At 43.1% G+C, this 20,138-nt stretch overlaps 1 protein-coding gene across 2 annotated transcripts in view; it reads right to left on the reverse strand.

The window, feature by feature from the left end:
* Nucleotides 1–20,138, reverse strand: part of NGEF (neuronal guanine nucleotide exchange factor) — an 85,746-nt gene continuing 65,608 nt past the window's right edge. For both annotated transcript variants that reach the window (XM_015426824.1, XM_015426823.1), the window contains exons 10-15: nucleotides 17,919–18,008; nucleotides 12,782–12,945; nucleotides 10,667–10,822; nucleotides 3,976–4,055; nucleotides 2,389–2,493; nucleotides 1–1,947 (exon numbers count right to left, since the gene is read on the reverse strand). In XM_015426824.1, the coding sequence (XP_015282310.1) occupies nucleotides 1,775–1,947; nucleotides 2,389–2,493; nucleotides 3,976–4,055; nucleotides 10,667–10,822; nucleotides 12,782–12,945; nucleotides 17,919–18,008 (768 nt within the window). In that variant the 3' untranslated portion in view covers nucleotides 1–1,774. The remainder of the gene's footprint in view (nucleotides 1,948–2,388; nucleotides 2,494–3,975; nucleotides 4,056–10,666; nucleotides 10,823–12,781; nucleotides 12,946–17,918; nucleotides 18,009–20,138) is intronic.

Here is a 20,138-nt window from a genome sequence, read left to right on the forward strand (position 1 = left end):
GACCTGGGAGAGTTGCCATCAGACAGAGACAGCAGGTCTACCGGGATGACTTGGTATGGCTGTTTCATAAGTAAATTACATTAGACCTGCAATGTACACAGGCTCCCAGTTACCTTTTTAAATATATTGTGGAAGGGCATTTCAATGATGATCTCATTGGAGTGGAGCAGCTAAATAATCACTACTTACTGTCAGATATTTATGTAACACTTTTTAATATGCAAAGTGCTTTACAATCTTCTGTTGATCTCCACTGTTGCATTTGTCTTTAGTAAAGCTCTGTTCTTTATTTCAGAAACTCCTGATTGTACTAAAGGAGGAAATGCTTTCTTGTTCCTTTTGGCTTTCAGAGGCTTTCCTATATACACCAACTTGAAAGTGCTATACATCGAGTTCATGCACACAGCTGTTTGGCTCAGAGTGCACAGCTAATGAGCAGGAGGCCTTCCTATTGCTTTAGTACACCATTTGCAGACAATGTTTGGTACAAGAAGTGTGTCACCCTCTGCCTCAAGCCTCTTTTTGCCTAGCCCAGTTCCTCTCTGCATAAGCACTGGTCTGTTGTCTGATTATAATCCTCCTGTATTGACAGATGCATGTTGTTCAGAAATATTTGTTAAAATACTGTGATCTGAGTCTATATGTACATCAGGGAAAGGCAATAGGTTATACAGAACTTTGCAGGCCGCAGAAGACTCTCCAGATGTAACAGAATGTTGTGTGCGTCTTCACTGTTCTTGTTTTCCAAGGTGAATAATTCCTAATCATTTGCAAGTAAAGTAGGAGTAAAATGTATTTATGGAGCAACATTTAATGTTCTTGCTTACCCTATATAATTCAGTGTTGTATTTGTTTAGGGGAAAGGAAATCCTAAATACATGCTACTTGCACTGCCTCCATCTTTCAACATATTTGTACACTCATGCACGATTATCTGGGGGCAGAGATGTGTGTGTGTACTTTATTTTGATACGCAAAGGCAGTTAGTAATTCCATTCACAAGAGAAGGATGATTCCTGCAGGAAAGAACCTTCTAGGCCAGGACTGAGTAGCAGCATACCCAGCATGGGCCAAGCAGTGAGCGACAGGGCTGAAAATTCCTACGGATTCCATCTTGAGTTCCCAGTCTTGCAGCTTCTGCAACTGATTCTCTGACTTCGAAGCCTCCCTTCTGTACTGCCTTCTGCAAATGGGAACTTCATGAGGAGACTTTCTTCCACTGATGCAATTACAGAAGAGAGGTCTGCCGGTGTGCCTTGCAGGTAGTCCAAACTTGTTTCCTAAGGAGGAGCTTCCTGAACGTAGATTTCAGTTAGGATGCTGGCAGTTTACATTCTTTCAAAGATACAAAGCTCCTAAACTCCCCGAATCTATCTTTACAATTTTTTTAAAAAAAATCAAACGCTGCACCTTGTGGTACCATTGTCAAAGACAATGTGGTACCAAGCTGGAAGCCTCCTGGGCCTGGACATGTTTGTATTTTCCATTAATTCAGTGTTCAAGGTTTCCTCACCATGCAGAGTCGAGAAATGTATACAGCTGGCAGGATACTTGGAAATACATTTTAAGACTGCTCCTAGATCTGTACAGGTGCAGGATAGCCATACCGCCTCTTCAGAGGCATCGTCCACACAGTATCAAGTGTGCAAAAAAAGCCTGCTGGCTTGGAAGTGAGAGGAGATGCAAATATCCTGTACTGCTTCCCTGTTAATGAATCCCGATTGCCTCTGCCATAAGGTGCTTTTCAAGCAGAACAGACAACTGTACACAGTAATTATTGTTTGTTTCTGCTGCCCAGTTTTCTTCGCTGACTGTCATCCGTCTTGTGCACACGGAAACACTCCTTTAGATTCTGGGATCGTATCTTGGGGTTCAGGATTTCTTCACCCATAGAGCTGGGGAACCAACCTCTTTCCTGATCATGCAAACGCTCCCCAAATATCCAACCTGCATAAAAGGAGAATGGAAGTGATGCATTGGTACAAAGAGGTCATTTTTAAAAGGCATGAGCAGCCCAATTTGTAGTCCTCTATAACTCACTGGGTTGCCATCTGCTGCTTCGTTTAAGTGTAAATAAACTATCCTAATGAAGGGAGGTGTATTCAGCTTGGGGCTAGCACATGCCTTGCAACTGATTTTTTGGTAGATGGAGTATGAAAAAAACAAAACACCCATGCCTCATTCATTTCCTTAAGTATCCCAATTAAAAGGTCACATCCCACTCTCTGAAGAACCCTGGATTATATTTCTCTATAAGCAACTCTACCACTCAAAAGCCTACTGTTCCAGCTCCTCTGTTATAAATGCGGGATATACACTTCTGTTTCAAGACCAGCTTGCTTATGGTTAAAAGACTACTGTAGGGGCACTGAGACCGCCAATCCTTACCATCATCAGTTTTCTCCAGGATGTTCAATACATCAGCCAGTTCCAGTGACAGCTCATCTGGCTGCTGAGCCACGTAAGGATGGACACACTGTATTTGGGGGCAATCTGTCAAAGCGGGGGGGGGGGAAGAGTTAAGACAGAGTCCAATGCTTTGCGAATGCTATAAAGTAAGCGGAGCCTGAGGAAGTGTTGGGTGATGACTAGACCCCACCCCTATGAAAACACAAGAAAACGAGTCCAGTGCAGAGCGACCGGGTCTACTGCCACTCTCACCCAGAGCCTCACATAGCATTCACAGTATGTGATCTGATCTGCAGCCTAAGCTTTGATGAACGTCTGCTGCTGGGATCACTGTACCTAAAAAGGGGCACGCTGTATGTGTGTGTAAAGTGCTGTCAAATCACAGCCAACTTATAGCAAACCCTGTAGGGTTTTCAAACAAGAGACGTTCCGAGGTGGTTGGCCATTGCCTGCCTCTGCATAGCAGCCCTGGAATTCCTCGGTGGTCTCCCACACCACTACTAACCAGGGCTGACCCTGCTAAACTTCTGAGATCTGATGAGATCGAGCTAACCTGGGCCATCCAGGTCAGGGCTAAAGATTTGCAAAAAGTAGATAAGGGGGAAAGGAGCATACAGTATATTCCTATGCAGATATACTCTGAAGAATACTATGGGACTTTCTCCATGGTAAATATGCACAGCACTGCAGCCTTCATCAGGCTGAGTCACTTTAGGAAATGCAGTAATGAACTGGCTGGTTGCTGTTAGTGATAAAATTGTCCATTCGTTTATATAAACACACTGTGTCCCAATTCCTCTTTGTTACAGCCTTAGTGCAAGCGCCCTTGTTGAGAAGGTCACTTCAGTTCTGTCAGCTTATTCATCCCAGAAGCTTTCCAAATATTTATTCATATGGTGACTGTACAGAGCACATGTTGTTGTAGGTAGGGCAGTGGATCAAAACTGTGCTTGTTGTTGGAAGTCAGTGTGGTTGTCTCTAAGCACACAGTCTCCTACTTGTGCACCTATGATGAAAAGCTGGGTACAAAGAGCTCACCTGAGACAACTTCCACTCAAGAGCCTGTGATCTCATTGCAGAGGCTGGCTATGGGGTAGTCATGTCCACAGGGACATCACGGCCAGAAAATGAACAAGGATCTCATGGAAGAAGGCTTAACAGGTAGATGTAAAATGTGGAATCATTCTGGTGATGGCTGCAATGGGATGGGTGACTAGGTAGCAGACAAAACTGAATAGCAGTTCTGGAAAGCCTGACTCAAACCTTGAAACTGACTGACAATGTCACTTAAGTAGGATGGGAAAGAGAAGGTAAGATGGGTAATTTTTACTGAACCTGTAGGGATAGATGAGATGGATTCAAAAAGCTTTTGCTTCAGAGGCCAAGCCAAAACTGAACTTCAAATTCAGTTTCAACCAGCAATGTTAGCTGAATAAAATACAACGTGACCTGGGTCCTTCAACTGATATTGCTGGACAGCAGTGAACAAAGAGAAGTGACACGGTCTTTGGACAAGGCCTCATGGCAGCTCCTCACCGTCCAACCCTTTTCCCTTCCCCTCCTTACCCATGAGCCTGGACGTAAAGGAAACAAACTTGGTTCGTCGATTTGGAGCCAGCAAGATCATCCAACGCTTCATCTCACTTCTGTAGGGGTGGGGGAGGAGAAAAGAAGGGAGGGGGAGAGAGAGAGAGAGAGAAAGAAAATGAGTTCACCCATCATTAAGAGCCGCTCTTAAAAATCTTTTCAAAGGATGGGTCTACCATCCCAATTTTTTGTGTGTCAAAATCAGAGGGCTTGAGGGTTTTTTCCTGTACTCTTCAGTTCTGATAGTGTATATATATGTCTCTCTGTGTATATATATTATACACACACACACATTCCATTTACTCCCCCCACCCCAGTATTTTCTTTACCCTAGTCTGGCTACAGCTCCTCTGTATGTGTGCTCTTTTGCATTGTGAACAGGGGAAATCCACGGACTATCACTCAGTGGTTAGATTCCTGATGCACAAGATAAGAGATTGAGCAAATCTGTGGCAACCAACAATGAGAGAATCCAGCCTTTTTACAGAAAGACTTGAGGGGGAAGGGGGAGAGAGAGAGAGATCCCGTTGCCCCCACTCCTTCATAATTCCACTTCCTTGCAGGCATCCATTTCTGCAATGACCTGCTGCAGCCACTCTTTTTCTTGCCTTCCTGTTCTACTCTCCCACCTTTTCTGCTATTCCTTGTTTGCTGACACTTCAAGAGGTCTTTATGTTTCCTTTTCCCTTTAAAAAGTGCGTGCACAAGAAAACAATCCTTGTAAAAAATATGAAGTTTATTTGAATAATTTTCAGAAATAGTTTTATCTCTAGGCGACACACCACTCTAAAATCATACAACAAAAGAAAACAAGAAAAACTAGCTTAGCGAACACGTTTGAAACCTGCCTTAGATGGCACAATCTTAAAGTCCCAAAGACCATAACTTAAGTGTTCTCTACATTGCTGTCCATTGCAATATAAGCGTATCATAGTCCAGGCCTTTAGTCCATCAGAATCCAAGTTAGTTTTCCTTCTCCAGGCTCTTAGCCCAATTATAGTTTTTTGGCCAACTAGCATCAGGCGATGACAGGGCTGCCAGGTCTGATCATCGTGCTGGCAGGGGTGGGGAGCAATGCTTCCTCTAAGCTTGTGAGCAGAAATTCTACTTTGTGAGCTACTGGCATTGAAGTTGTGAGCGAGCGATTTGGCTCTTGCATAAATTAGTTTGCTCTGGAGCCATCCTTCCTGAGCTAAGACTAAAATGTGTGAGCTGGAGGCTAAAAAACTGTGAGCTAGCTCACACTAACTCAGCTTACAGGGAACACTGGTGGGGAGGAGCACTGCAATGTGGCTACGTAAACCAGAAGTGACATAGGCACGTCAGGGACGTTGGGGAGGTGCTATGGTTTGGGGGCAAATCATAGAGTTTTGCCCAAAACCCAGAGCATCACCCTCTGGCGTCCCTGACATGCCTACGTCACTTCTGATTTTTGTAGGCATGTTGCAATGATTGTTGGGCTCCTGCTTGTAAGGGCGGGGGATTTGGGGAAGGGGAGAGGAGCGTCTCAAACCGGGAGACTCCTGCCTGCACTGGGGGGTCTGGAAACCCTACGTGATAATGGCAATCTAATCAGGACACGTTCTTGCTGGAACCCTCTACAAAGTTAGCTCATCACTCCTGATTCCCCCCTCCCATCCAGTGGGCTGCAGGTTTTCATGAAGAGCTAATTATCACATTCCTAACTCTGGCCTTGAAGATGATAAGGGCTATGTAGGCAAAGAGGCCCAATTAGCAACAACTGCAAGATGGAATAAGCCAGTTACTATTCACATTAACCCTTGGGAGGAATCAGGGGTGCTTTGCCTGAAGAGAAGAAAACACAAACTTTTCCAAAGCATTGCTGTCCCATTTTTATAGTACACTGTTTGACTGACATTGAGGTGTTAATCATAGCTTTAGTCTGTGGCTCCAAAACCCAGAAAGCTGTGAAATTGCTAAAATAGATACTTGTTACTTCAATATACGTGATGGAGCTAGGAAGAATTTTAAGCAACATACAAATGGAAGGCAGCCTTTTTTCCCAGATGCAGGGAAGTATACTTCTCTGCAGTAATAACCTGGAAATGAAGTCTGTGCAGAGGAGAGCATGAAGGGGCATGCCTTCAGACAAGCCCCCACAATACCTCAGTGCCAAGAGACGGGAACAAACTCAAACACACCTGCTTTGGCCCCCTAAACCTGTCATGTGGGCTGGAGGACAGCTGTGGTTGCTACGTGTTTGTTTGAGCAGGGCGCTTCCTGACTGAAGGCCATGGCTGTCCCACAGCCAGCTCTGGGAAGACTCTGCCAAAGTGTAGGAGGGTGAGGTGAGGGGGAAGAGAAATCCTGTTTGCCCACCATCCCCCTTTCCAGGATGTTTTGTTATGGGGCCTCACTTCTCAGTTCTAAATATTAACACACACAACTGGAGAAAGTCTCTGTTGAAATGACTGTTGGACTATAGCACTGAGGACAAACCTTACTCAGTATATTTAACAGAACATTAGCAGCAGAGCTAATTTGCACATACCCAGAAAGCATCTTACCACACTACTCAGTGTGTGATTTTGTAGAGAAAGCACAAGTGTTGGAAGCAGTGCCAGTGGGAAAGAGACAGGAGCCTATGAAGTGTGTGGGATTTTGCACAACAGCCCCTGGGCTTGGACTTATTTGAGCTATGCTACTGGTGCTGTCTTTATTCTTTGGAGTAATGAGATTGGTATAGGGATTGGTTCACTCCCCATATGGCTGGCAGGTACTGATAGGGCACACCTAGCATACTTAATACCCTTCGGATCATTTGATGACAACTAGATGGCACCATCAAAGAGGAGAGCTGATTTGTTATTTGCTATTTAGTATTTGTTATTTAGCTGTTCAGCCTCTGTCTATAAATTTGAACTCTACCTTCCATTCCAATGTATTTGGAAAACTGTGCATGCACACGAAAGCTCATACCTTGAATAAGCCTTTGTTGGTCTTAAAGGTGCCACTGGACTCTAAATCTGTTCTGTTATTTAGTAGATTTAGTAAATGAAAAATGTGATACCATTATTGAAAATGGCACGTATAAATTAATCACAGGTTTGCGGGCTTATCATTCCTACGACAGACAATTTAACCTACACGCATGTTGGTGGCAGTTAGTTATATAGAAGTATTTTTAAACTTTAGTGCCCTACAGTTTTAGGAATCATTGGAAAACTGTAATGGAAATTACCCCTATAAAAACCATTGGGATGTATCCTGTGAAATGTGAACAGAAAGAACTCACAGAATATCTTCTCCATACACCCCACCCACATTATCTATGAGGGCTGGGAAACCCTTGGGTGGGATGCGGCAGACAGGCTGCAGCTAGCGGGAAGTCAGAAAAAACAGTTATCTTCTTCTTGTACACAATTTCTTCTATAAACTCAACGTGTAAAAGAGTGCATATGTATGGTTTTCTGCCAACTCCCCCCCCCCATCTTGTTGCAGTAGTCTGACACTTAAGAGCATTGGGGTGGGGGGAGCAAGAAGCAGAAAGGGGCCATATGAGGAAGGGAAAAGGGAGCAGTTCAGTGAAGTCACTCTGTTCATGGAATCAAATGTTATACATTTGCAGGGGAATAGGCCTGGGAACATGCAGGGGAAATGTGGCAGATTTGATTGCTTACTTATTTACAAGCAATTTTCATGGGCTGTATTTGATTATCTAGGGTATGGTTGGGACATTTATTTAATCATATATTACTGACTGTGGGTACTTCCCTGCACCCTGTCATTGGATTCTATCTTACTTTAATTTTAATTATATTGTGCTGAAATTGCTGGCAATTCTTTCAAATTACCACTAGGTGGTGGGAATGTGCTGTTTATATGGCTACAACATTTGCTCAGAGAACACAGAAGAAAACCTCCTTTGAAAAGAACCTGTCTTTCATTGTCAGAGGTAGGGAAGAAGAAGAAGAAAAAATCCAGTTGTCACAGGAGACTGTATTTATTGTGCACAAACAAGCAATCCTTGAAGGAGAGCCACAGTTCACAGACTGGTCTTTCAGTAAAGAAAGACCAGTCTGTGAACTGTGGCAGAAGCCACATCACTCATGTAGGTTATACATGAGTATAACCTCATTAGTTGTCTCATCTCATTCCATGGTTAAATCCATTACAATTCAACCATGGAATGAGATGAGACAACTAATGAGGTTCTGATGTTTGGAAGAAGTTCTTCTTACGAAACAGAAGTTTAACTCCGGAGAATTTTGTCCATCTGGAATTGGAATTGCACAAAAGAAAAGATTGAATTATATATGCTGTAATTTTGTAAGATTATAAGTGTCTTTTGCATTATTTACAGCTTTTTTGGTATTCTTTAATTGTGAGTGACTATATGAGCTGTACCCCATTTTTTGCATGAAAGTTCGACATGGACATACATTAACTGAACAGGACAAAATTAGAAAAGATGGGAACAATGCACTGAAGAACTATACAGAAGAGATAAAAGGATGTAATGCTCAAAATCTTATGACAAAGACTGTTGCCATATATGGAATGAGAAATGCCAGCAGTTCAAGCCAGAGTCAGAAAAGGAAGTGGCACTAGAGATTATATTGCAAATTTATGTTGGTTACTGCAGCATATGAGATAATTTTAGAAGAAAATCAGCTTGTCCATAGATTACAGCAAAGCTTTTGACTGTGTGGATCATGAAAAGCTATGAATGGTTTTGAAAGAAATGGGGGTGTCACAACATCTGATTGTTCTGATGCACAACCTACAGGACAAGAAGCTACTGTTAGGACAGAACATTGAGAAACAGAACGGTTTTCAGTTGGCAAAGGTGTATTTTATCTAACTATCTCTTCAGTCCATATGCAGAACACATCACAAGGAAGGATAGATTTGATTTAGGTGAACGTGGTGTGAACACTGGCGGAAGGAAAATTAGCAATTTGAGATGCGCAGATGACACCACATTACTGGCACTAAATAGGGAAGATAGACTTGAAATTACTACTGTTCAAGGTTAAAAGAGAAAGTGCGCAAGCAAGATTACAGCTGAACATCAAGAAAATAAAAGTAATGATTAATTAGGAATTACACAGCTTTAAAACTGACAGTGAAGAAATTGAAATTGTTCAAGATTTTCTATTCCTTGGCTCCACCATCAATCGAAAGGGCTACTGTATCCAAGAAATCAGAAGGCGATTGAGACCGGGGGGGGGGGGGGGCCCAAGAAGAGCTCAAAAAAAAAGATCCTTAAATGTAAGGATGTGTTTCTGGCAACCAAGCTAATTCACACTATAGTATTCCCCATTACTATGTATGGGTGTGAAGGTTGGACAGTGAAGAAAGCTGACAGGAAGAAAGTTGATTCATTTGAAATGTGGTGTTGGAGGAGAGTTTTACAGCTGTTGTGGCCTGCCAAAAAGACAAGTCGCTTTTATATCAAATCAAGCCTGAACTCTCCCTAGAAGCTAAAATGACCACACTGAGGGCTTTTCCACATCCTCATTTTCAACAGGAACACGCAAGGAAAATGAGCATGCAGAAAAGCCCTGAGACTATTGTACTTTGGTCATATTATGAGAAGATGAGACTCACTAGAAAAGACAATAATGCTAAGAATAATGCTAAGAAAAGTTGAAGACAGTACAAAAAAGAAGAAGACCCAACAGGAAATGGATTGACTTAATAAGGAAGCCACTGACTTCAGTTAGCAAGATCTGAGCAAGGCTGTTAATGATAGGATGTTTCGGAGGTCAACTGGCTCAAAATTACTCAGTAAGTTTCCATGGCAGAGCAGGAATTCGAACCTGGCTCTCCCAGATGCTCATTTGACGCGCTAACCATTATGCCATGCTGGCCGTCTCTCTGACACACACACCCTACTCATACTAAAACAGTGAAGGAGTTCAGTCAGATGATGAGCCTTGGAATCAATCTGAGCAAAGGAGGACAATGCTCCTTTGGTGGTTCAATCAGTGGGGGAATAAGCGCTCTGCAAGAACTGTGTTGCCTCTCTGGTCTCCTTATTTGTGACTGGGGCACACATGGGTTTATTCCCTCCTTGCTGCTGCTTCTCACAAGTTGGGGTTGGGGAAGGGCTTCCTAGTAAGGCCCTCCTTCCTATAGCTTAATGCTTTCCCATTTTAATGTCACTGTCCATTAAAAAAGGTTTCAAGAATGTGGATCAGAATTAAATATGGTATTTGGCAGAAGCCATCCACCTGTCTAACTGTATAATAAATACAGATCATTATTGAGAGGCCATTCCAGTCAAGTGGCCTGCTGGAATGAGGGCTCCTGCTTATGGAACACTGTTTAACACACATGGTGTTCTGATTTCAAGGTGGAATACATTTCCCAGTACAGTACTCAAGGGAGAAAGTCTGGTTGATTTATCCTTGTTCTACATGGAGAAAGACAAATCATGATTGACTTGAAATCTGTTCCCAATGTTTGTTTAGCAACATGTATCATTATCTGTTTGAGTAATTGTTTACATGACTAAACTTCTAATTACCACAGAGAGGGAGACAAAGCTAAGCAGAAACTGATCTGTAACCATACTCAAAGGATGTGAGCCAGAAAACTGTACCTAGAGAGCCATCTTCAGAGAACCTTGCATCCTTTCCCTGTTGCAACTGTTAGGACACATAGCAAAGAATTGTCTAAGGCAAGGGCATGCTGTACTCACTGGGACGATGCTTTTAGCATATAGCTGACTTCACGGTCATCTGCATTTTCCAGCAGCCTCAGGATGAAGACATTGGCCAAGCTCTGCCCCTGGTCCTCCAGCTCCTCCACCCGAAGAAGCCCTCGGGGAGCAGAATCAAACACCTGGTATTTGTCACTGTGACAGAAAAGAGGCATAGCTGGGGTATGGTTTGAAAAGTGTGACACAGAAGCAGCCAGAATATTTTTACATATTCAGAGAGATCCTCTGGAGGGTACAAGCATTTAGGTCAAACCAGGCAAGATGCTGAAAGGTCTATATGAAGGGGCTTTCTCTCCCATGTCCTTGAATTGCTAAGTACTAGCCAATTTCAACCGAAGCCACAATGCAGGGTTTTAACTCTTTCCTCTGGCACCATTTATCTGATCTCATTGTTTCTCCTTCCCATTCATGTTTGTTTTAATAATTGTTTTGTGTACATGTATGTGTGTTTTTAATTCATTTTAATGATTTTATTGTTTGCCACCTTGGGGACTCTAAGTTGGCCAGAAAGGTGGCCTAAAAATAAATATATAAATATCAAATGCATTCCAAAGCTGCTGTTTTCCTAGTTGGAGGGAAATGTACGAGCAACCTTTATGTTTTAATCCCTAGGACAACAATTAGCATGTAGGTGCATGAAGTTAATTCCCCATGCATCACAGCCCCAATATTAGGGGGGGGGGGGGGGGCTACTGCAATTTATTAATTAAAACCCTCTTGTTCCAGCATCTGCCCTCTTTTGACACTGTACGGCTTGGTATCTAAGGAAAAAACTACATGTATTTTATTGTAATTAAAGATTTTCATACTATGCTATATTTAATGTCAAATGTTTTAAATGTGTCTTTGTGGATATTGCAAAGCCCTGATGGTTCTCCTTAGAAGAAGAAGAAGAGATTGGATTTATACCCCACCCTTCACTACCCGAAGGAGTCTCAGAGCGGCTTACAAACTCCTTTCCCCTCCCCTCCCCACAACAGACACCCTGTGAGGTAGATGGGGCTGAGAGAGCTCTTGACAGAAACTGCTCTTTTTCAAGAACAGCTCTTATCAGAGCTACGGCTTGCCCAAGGTCATCCAGCCAGGTGCAAGTGGAGGAGTGGGGAATCAAACCCAGTTCTCCCAGATTAGAGGCCACGCACTTAACCACTACACCAAACTGGCTCTTTTTTCTCTATTGCAAAATGCTTCGCGGGAAGGGGCACTTCACCTCTGAGAAGGTAAAGGAGGGTATTTCCAGTTGTTTCCCCCCTGAAACCTCTCCCACCTACACTGTTTTTAGTTCCACCAGTATTCCAACCTATACTTTGTTAACATGGGCCTAGCACCCCACAAGGCAAAAGCCACTGTAGAGACGGGAAAGTGACTAGCCAGGCAATGAAGGGATAGGCACTTCCTTCTCTCCACTCTATTCTCCGATGCAAATCACCTTATCCCAAGGATGTTTTGCACCAGTGAAGGGCCTTTTGGCTTTTTTCTACAAATGGCTGCAGTGTAATGTGTAGCTTGCACCTAGGACAAAGGATCAGAAGTATGGAAAACAAATTTTGTTCTTTGAACCTCCACATGCTGTTTTCATGACCCTGGAGATAAATATACATTTTACAGAGCTATTCCTCCCTCCTTTACCAAATTACCTGCAGTTGTTCTTCCATGACTTCTAATTGAGCAACCACCTCTTCTTTTGCAACCTATGAGTCATCCCTCTTCATCCAAACCCCAGTCCTCACCATGTAATTCAGGAATAGAGAATTCCCAGTTTTAAAAATTCAGCATAAGAAGGTAGGGATATACAAAGGTACTTTATTGTGCTATGTAGAATCTTTGCTTATTACTAGGTTTGCAATATATTGATATACTCAGGCCCTGGTCACACGGGCCGGATAACGCGGGGGGGAGGCATGGCTAATTGCTTCGGTGCAATTAGAGCTGCCAGAACGCGATCTGATGCGTCGGCGGCAAACCACGGGTCCTGTCCTCCCCGCCTGCGCATTAACGAGGGGCTGGAGGGAAACGCAGCGCCAGAAAATTTTGCAGCCTGCCTGAACTTACAGATTAGGATGCATAATTATTCTCTCTCTGTTTCAGACTTACCCAGGAATTTGCCTGCAGATCACTAGCAAATCATTGAAGAGGAACAAGTAAATTTCTCGGAAGAGTTTCTTTGTCCGGAGGGTACGTGATGTTTTGGGGCCATTCATTTGCTGTAGGTCCCCTTGCTTTAGCAGCCAACGGGAGTGGGAGATGATGGGAACAGACTAGTGAAGGAGATAAAACAATAATCAGAAGTATAATGGAAACTGCAACCTAGCTCCTTATGTTTATTAGTCTGAAGCCAATACTAAAGAGAGACCATTGGTGTTTGCAGTTATTGGTGGATTATATAGCAAACATTTCCAAACCCACTGCAGAGAATACTAGTAATGGTTTATATCCAATGGCTGTTTTATTGCATCAGAAAGACACTTCTGTTGGAAGGGGTTGATTTCTTCCAGTTCCCCTCTCCCTCACCATTGTGCTTGACACTGTTACTGAAGGTCCCCTGAACTCCAGGGACAGTTTTAGGGGCCATAGTGGAGCTACAAAAGGGGAAGACAAGAAAGCCCCATTCTATGAGCTCTGTTCTCCTCAAGTTTCCTGTTTGATACAAGCCAGTATTTACTGTGCCTAAAATTAACTACAAAGTGTACAGAAATGGTTTGAAGACTAAAACAGTCCTACCCCAAGTTCTACAGCCTCATCAGCTAAGTAATAGAAAGAAGACAGGGTAGATTAGAACCCATGAAATGATAGAAATAAGCCAGAGAATGCTAACCAAAATAAACAGGATTTAAGAGACTTTTTTAAGGCAGAAAGGAGCTAACCAATTGCATCTCTGTAGCAAGAACATCCCACATAGAAAAAATGGCTAAATAAAAGGCATGCCACCAAGCTTAAAAAGTGGGTATATGGTTTTAAAAGAAAGAATATCAAGAATGTAAAAACATGGAGAAGCAGAAAAGTGAAAGGGAGCCAGCAAATAAATATACTTAAAATGTTATAACTTAGATATATAAAACAAATAGTATCTAATTAAGCGATAAAAGAGATCACATTTCCAAGCAGAGAAAAGAAGTCAAGCAGCTGAATGAAAAGCTGAAATAAAGATTCAGGAATGAGAACTCAATAAACAGGTAAAATTACAATGAACTTGCTACGCAAGGAGGGCGGGATATAAATCGAATTTAACAAATAAATAAATAAAAATTAAAGAATGACAAAAAATGGCAAAGAAGATAATGAATTTTAGAAAAATTATGACATTGATAGTTACATATTTTAGCAATAGAAGAAACCCAAGACAAAAATGAAAAATTAAGCAAAATTCAAGTTGGTTTCTAATTGGAAAGGATTAAATTCCAAATATTTGTGGGGACTTTTTCGAAGCAGTGAAATCATAGTTGAGGAAAACTCAGTGGGACATATAAAAATGAAAAAGAGAGAAGGAGTAATCCACTGTAAAAACCTGGAATAACCATATCAAGAAATCAAATAGTGGCTTTAGAAAAGGTCAGAACAGAAGATAAAAAGAAGAAAACTAAGAAAGTAAAGCAAGATGCAATAGCAGAGGACCATGACAATGGATCTAAAAGAATTGAGAAATGAGCAGAGGATGGTTTATCTAAGAAAAATTGTGCAATGGACACATTAGGAGATAAAGATATGACACAAAGCAAATCAGGATTAAGCAAAGCGTTAATATAGTACAAATGATGAACTGAAGAAGAATAAGATGATGGTTAAAAAATAAAATCACTCAATGAGACAGCAGGGGGGAGGAAATAGTATGCTTATAATAAAAAAATTAAAGAACAGATGAAATTTACACCATAGTAGCTTGGCAAAGCAAGAATGCATGAGCAAAGAAGGCGTAATTGGGGAATAAGCCAAGACTGCACAGAAGTAGTATGAGGGGAACAAAGTGATAAATAACCAGGAGAACCAAAAGTACATAATAAAGGAGAGCGAAATGGTGAAACATCGATAGTAGATGTTGTAGAAACAGAAGACAAAAGATGTGTCCAGTGAGCAGAACAGGGATCAGGTTGCAAAAAGTAGAAATCACAAACAGACTTTGGATGGAGAAGAATTGAACAAGAGACTAATTGAAATTTAATGATCTTCAGAAAGGAGTCAAGGAATATTAGAAAAATTCAAGAAAAAAACATGTGAAGGTCAACACTAAATCAAGTGTGTGACCAGTTCAGTGAACGACAACAAAAGGAAAAAGACAGAACCCTAAAGTGTCAAAAGACAAGTGCAATTGTATCAAAAGCAGAGATTTTAGCCTATGTCTTTGGGGGGGAAAGTAAAATGAGAGGAAGGAATTACCATGAACAACTGAGGCTTTATTTGTAAAACAATAGCTATTCAATAACACACATGGGAAGGAAAAAAGATAAGCATGAAACAGGAATCAAATTCAAAGCACAGCAAAAAAGGGGAGGCAGCAGAAAATAAAACCGTCAGGGTAAGTACATCTAAAAACCCCTCCAATAACCACACAAAGATAGGTCATAATCATATGCCATTGACACCTGATAAATACTGTAAGCCATTGATTTTAAGATTCTGAAGAATTACTTTCCTTTGAAAATAATTTGTTACAGGATTGTAATAAAGATTTGATAATCATCTGCACTATAGATTGCTGAAGATGAATGGGGGTGAAATTCAACAACATCAAAAGAAATGTGAGAATAATGCAAATATACAGAAATGGATCTGATCAATGGCCCCGGTCACACGGGAGGTTTTGGCCTGGAAGAGGGACAGATCGGGGGCGCAGCAAACGGGCGTGAGCACACCGCAACATCTGGGAATCGGCGCGCACCCATCCCCGATCCGTCCCTTCAGGCCTAAACTGCGCAGTAACCCCCCCCCCAACAAAAAGGTAGCACCAACCGGAAACGCCGCACCAAGCACGGCTGTCGGATTGCCGGAGCACCCGTCTTCAGGAGCATTTGAGGCTCCCAGCCGAACTGTGCATGCGCACACATGCGCAGCCGGATGCCTCACACTCCCTTCCGTGGCTTTCCCCCGGCATCTAATTGTGCCGGGGAGCAACTGCGTGGCGGCTCACGGGATCTATCTGATCCCGCCACCGTGTGTCTCTTTTGGTGCAGCTTTAAAAAGCCGCACTTTGGCCGCATCAACTTCCCCCCGTGTGGCAGGGGCCAATGTTTTTCAAAATTATTTTGTGTAAACCTGAAACAATCCTTTTAGTAAAATGCTATATTAGTGATGACTTAAATAGGCTTAGAAGGATGTAACTCTGCTTAAATTATATATTAGATTATTAAATTTTATTAAATATATATAAATGTTTAAAAAGTGGTTCAGCCAAGTGTTATAGGTGTGTTATTTTTTCAGCAAACTTATTAATATTTGCTGGTGATGCTCTACAATACAAACCTATTAGAACAGAACTAAGTAAAGGCATTACTGATCATGAACTTCCATTAAAGCCATTAATCATACTGCTATGTGAACTGAAGAAAACAGTAGGAATGAAGGAATCTTAAACTCGTTATCAATTTCCTTCATGCAGTAGGTATTAATTTGTTAGAAAATTAGGAGGAGGCTGTAGCTCCTAAGCTAAAACTGCTTGGAAAGGATCTGGCAAAAAATGTAAGATGACAGGAAGGACATCAGGGTCAGGAAGGGTCAGCGGGACTATAATAGGCTACTAGAGCACTGGGCTTATTCCAGTACAACAGTGAGAAGATTTAATGACATTAATACGTATGTTCTCTTTTTTTGTTGAGGAAGGGATTCCCCCCCCCCCTTTAAATGTCTGTTCTGGTCCACTGCACAGCAGGATGAGCTGCTGTTCTCCACTATCACCTTTTCAAGTGCCAAAACAGCCTATGTCAGCATTTGAAAAGGTGCCCCCTCAGGGGGGAGCCAAGATTGCCTGATCCCACCTGGTCACAACATTTTTAAATGGCTGACTTCAGCTTTAAAATGGTATCAGCGTCCATGGGTCAGATCCCTGGGATTCATATAACCTCTAGTGTGACCGAATATTTTATGTAAACTGAGAAGTGGAACAAACAAAGTGTACCACTGCAGGGTTCTTCAGTCTGGACCAAACTCACAATGTAATCCCATGCAGAATTTCTTATGTCCAGACTAGGGATGGGCACAGACCAGCAAAATAGAGGTTCATATTGTAGTTCATGGGTTTCACAGATCATGAATTTTCAGACTTTTTTGTTTAACAGACCAGTCCATGGTTCATGTGGTCCATGACTTTGGGATGTTCTGAAATGCCACCCCCATGAGCTAGAGATGCGAAACTCACAGCAAGTCTCCAAGTGAGGATTGGATTTAGGGGGACCAATTTATGGCCTCCCCAAAGCAGGTGCTCTTTGGGGAAATCACAGCCACAGGTTCAGGAGTGTTTCCAATAGCCTCCCTGCAAGCTAGAGGCAAACCTCCCCGGGATGGCCCTCTACCTGCCCTCCAAGTTGCCTGTACATTGGCATGGGGGGGAGATCTATGGTCCAATGTGCAAAAGGGGAAGAGTCTTTCAAGCACACCCCAACAAGCTAAAGGCATCAAAACCACAGGATGGCCCTCTAACTGCCCTCCAAGTTGCCTGCACATTGGAATTGGGGGGCGGAGATATATGGTCCAATGTGCAAAAGGGGAAGAAGTCTGTCAAATGCCCCCCCCCCAAGCTAGAGGCATCAAAGTCACAGCGGATCTCCCTGGGATGGTCCTCTACCTGCCCTCCAAGTTGCATGCAGATTGGCATTGGGGGAGGGGGGGAGATCCTATGGTCCAATGTGCAAAAGGGGAAAGACTCTGATGCCTCTAGTTTACAAGGGGGGCTGCAGAAGAGCTGTAGAAGAACATCCCCCTGGTTGCCTTAACAATTAATGCCTCAGTGTCTTGCCTACAGACTGCCCCCACAGTCCAAATGGACTGCCTGGAAAAATCTGTGTTCCAAGGACTGAAAACCACAAACAAATGGACTGGGCAAACAGACCACAAACCCGCTCCTGGGCTGTGACAAAATTAGGTCCGTGGTCCGGTCTGTGCCCATCCCTAGTCCAAAGCCATTTAATTTTATGGGTTTAGATTTGCAGTGTTAGTTACTTTAATAAGGCAATTATGGGGAACGTTTGTAGTTATGGTATATGTCAGTATGATCTCCTCAAGATTTGCCACACTATACTTATACCTTGATCTTAAATTCCAACTTCTTCTGGATGCTGATCATCTGTTCTGTACGGCTCATCTTCCTAACACCTTCATTGCATGCCTTCACCACCTAGAAGAAGACAGAGAGAGAGCACTCCACATCCCAAGTTGCTGATTTAGTTTAGAGCTCAAGCTACAGTTTATGTAAAGAAAAGCAATTCCTTTTGCCCATGGTAAAGGAGAATGGAAGACACAGAATGCTATTTTATTAACATCTTGTAAGTTTTGATTTCACACTTCCTTTGAGGAGTTCACAGCGCCATACATAGTTCTCCCTGCCACATTTTTTCTGTACAACCCTAGGAAGTAGGTTACTGTTGAGTGTGTGTGACTGGGCCAAGATCACTCAGTGAGCTTCATAACAGAGTGGGGATATGAAACTGTGTCTCTTAGGTGCTGATCTGTTACTTTAAGCACTACACAATGGCTCGCTAATAAACAAGCAAGCACCTCCCAAGTTTGTATTCAGAAAGCATGGGCCTGGGAACACCGATGGTGTCTTATGGACAGAGACCGGTCCATGGTTCATGTAGTTCATAAACAGAGGATATCACAAGTTGGTTTGGTTAGAACTGGTAACCCCTTCTGATCCCAAAACAAGTTTGGGTGCCCAAAATACTCCTCCCTCTATCTGGAGTTGTCCTAGCTGCGTTATTTCTTCAGCCTCAGAGCACCTGTCTAGCTATCCTGATCCACCTCCCACCTCCCACCTCCCCACCCTCCTAGGCTATGAGCTTCTGAGAGGCTGGGCTGTCAGTGTGTGTGAGGGGAACTGAACCCACTTTTACAGAACCCAAGTGCTTTTGCCCCGTCCTGGATAACCCCCAGGCTAGCTTGATCTTTTCAGACACTGGAAGCTAAGCAGGGTTGGCTCCGGTCAGTGTTTGAAAGGGAGACAACTAAGGAATACCAGGATCATGACATGGAGCCAAGCAATGGCAAACCACGTCTGAATGTCTCTTGCCTTGCAGACTCCATGGGGTTGCCATAAATCAGTTGTGACTTCATGGCAAAAAAAAAAAAAGCGCCTCTTTACCCAAGGTAGATTTTCTGCCACCAGAGAAATCTAGTTAGTGCTTATTTTGGGTCCTTTGTTTAGTTTCTGTAACACTTTTAACCTTGTTCTGATATTTATTTCCATATGCCTGTGACCTTGGATGATACCAGTGTTCTCTAGTTAAATAAAGATTTTTTTTTCCTTGTAAAGATCTCAGACTGTGACTAACCTGATCACCCAGGGGCCTAGCCATTCGTCCATGTAAAGATCAAACACCTGGCAGAGCTAGGGGGTTAGCAGGCATGGAAGGGAGGCCTGATGAGGCTGCTGGAGTTGTGAAACAGGCTTGTGTGTTATTCCAGGCATGGAAGGGAGGCCTGATGAGGCTGCTGGAGTTGTGAAACAGGCTTGTGTGTTATTCCAGGGTGAAAAGTACTCAGAACGTGGAGTGATTCAGCAAGAGTGATTCAGCAAGAGTACTTTATTAGATCAGGAACAAGACAAAGAAACCAGCTCGCAGGCCGGTTTATATGCGTTCAGAAAACCCGCCACCAAGCACACCTAAACACACCCCCTACTCCCGATAGGCTATTTACAGTAACCGGGCGACCATTGGTCTCCCGGCTGGGAAGCTGGCCCTTTGATTGGGCCGGCTAGGATCCTACGGATCCTTTGTCTTTCGACTGAAGCTACTGAGGAGTATTGCCTGGTCAGCCCGGGCAAGTCCGGGCATGTCAGGCTGAATGCACTACACGTGGTAATGGCGACAGTACATTACAAGGAGTCAGAGAGAAGCCAGAGATGAGTGGACATCTACGGAAGAGTGAAGAAGGAGGGCGTGGAGTTCACAGTTAAGGCAAATCCAGGTAGATTTAAGGTTTGAAAGCAAGCCTGAAGAGGAGCCTGGGGATCTCCCAGAATTCCAGTTGATCTCCAGACTGAGCCATCTAATAAGGGATCAGGCAGATGATGGCTCTTGGGGAGGCGCTTTGGCTCAAGATGCTCTAACACTGAGCCACAGCCCCTCCCCAAGAGGGAAAAGGTGTGTGGCTTCCAGGTTCTAGAGGGAGAGTCGGTTTTTATACCCCACTTTTCCCCATGCAAAGGAGTCTCAGAGCAGCTCACAATCCCTTTCCCTTCCTCTCCCCACAACAGTTGGCCGAACAGGAACACCGCCAGCTTGTAGTCCCAGTCCTTACTGTC

Source organism: Gekko japonicus, unplaced genomic scaffold (assembly GCF_001447785.1).
Source record: "Gekko japonicus isolate JY-2015 unplaced genomic scaffold, Gekko_japonicus_V1.1 scaffold14, whole genome shotgun sequence".
NCBI classification, from domain to species: Eukaryota; Metazoa; Chordata; class Lepidosauria; order Squamata; family Gekkonidae; genus Gekko; species Gekko japonicus.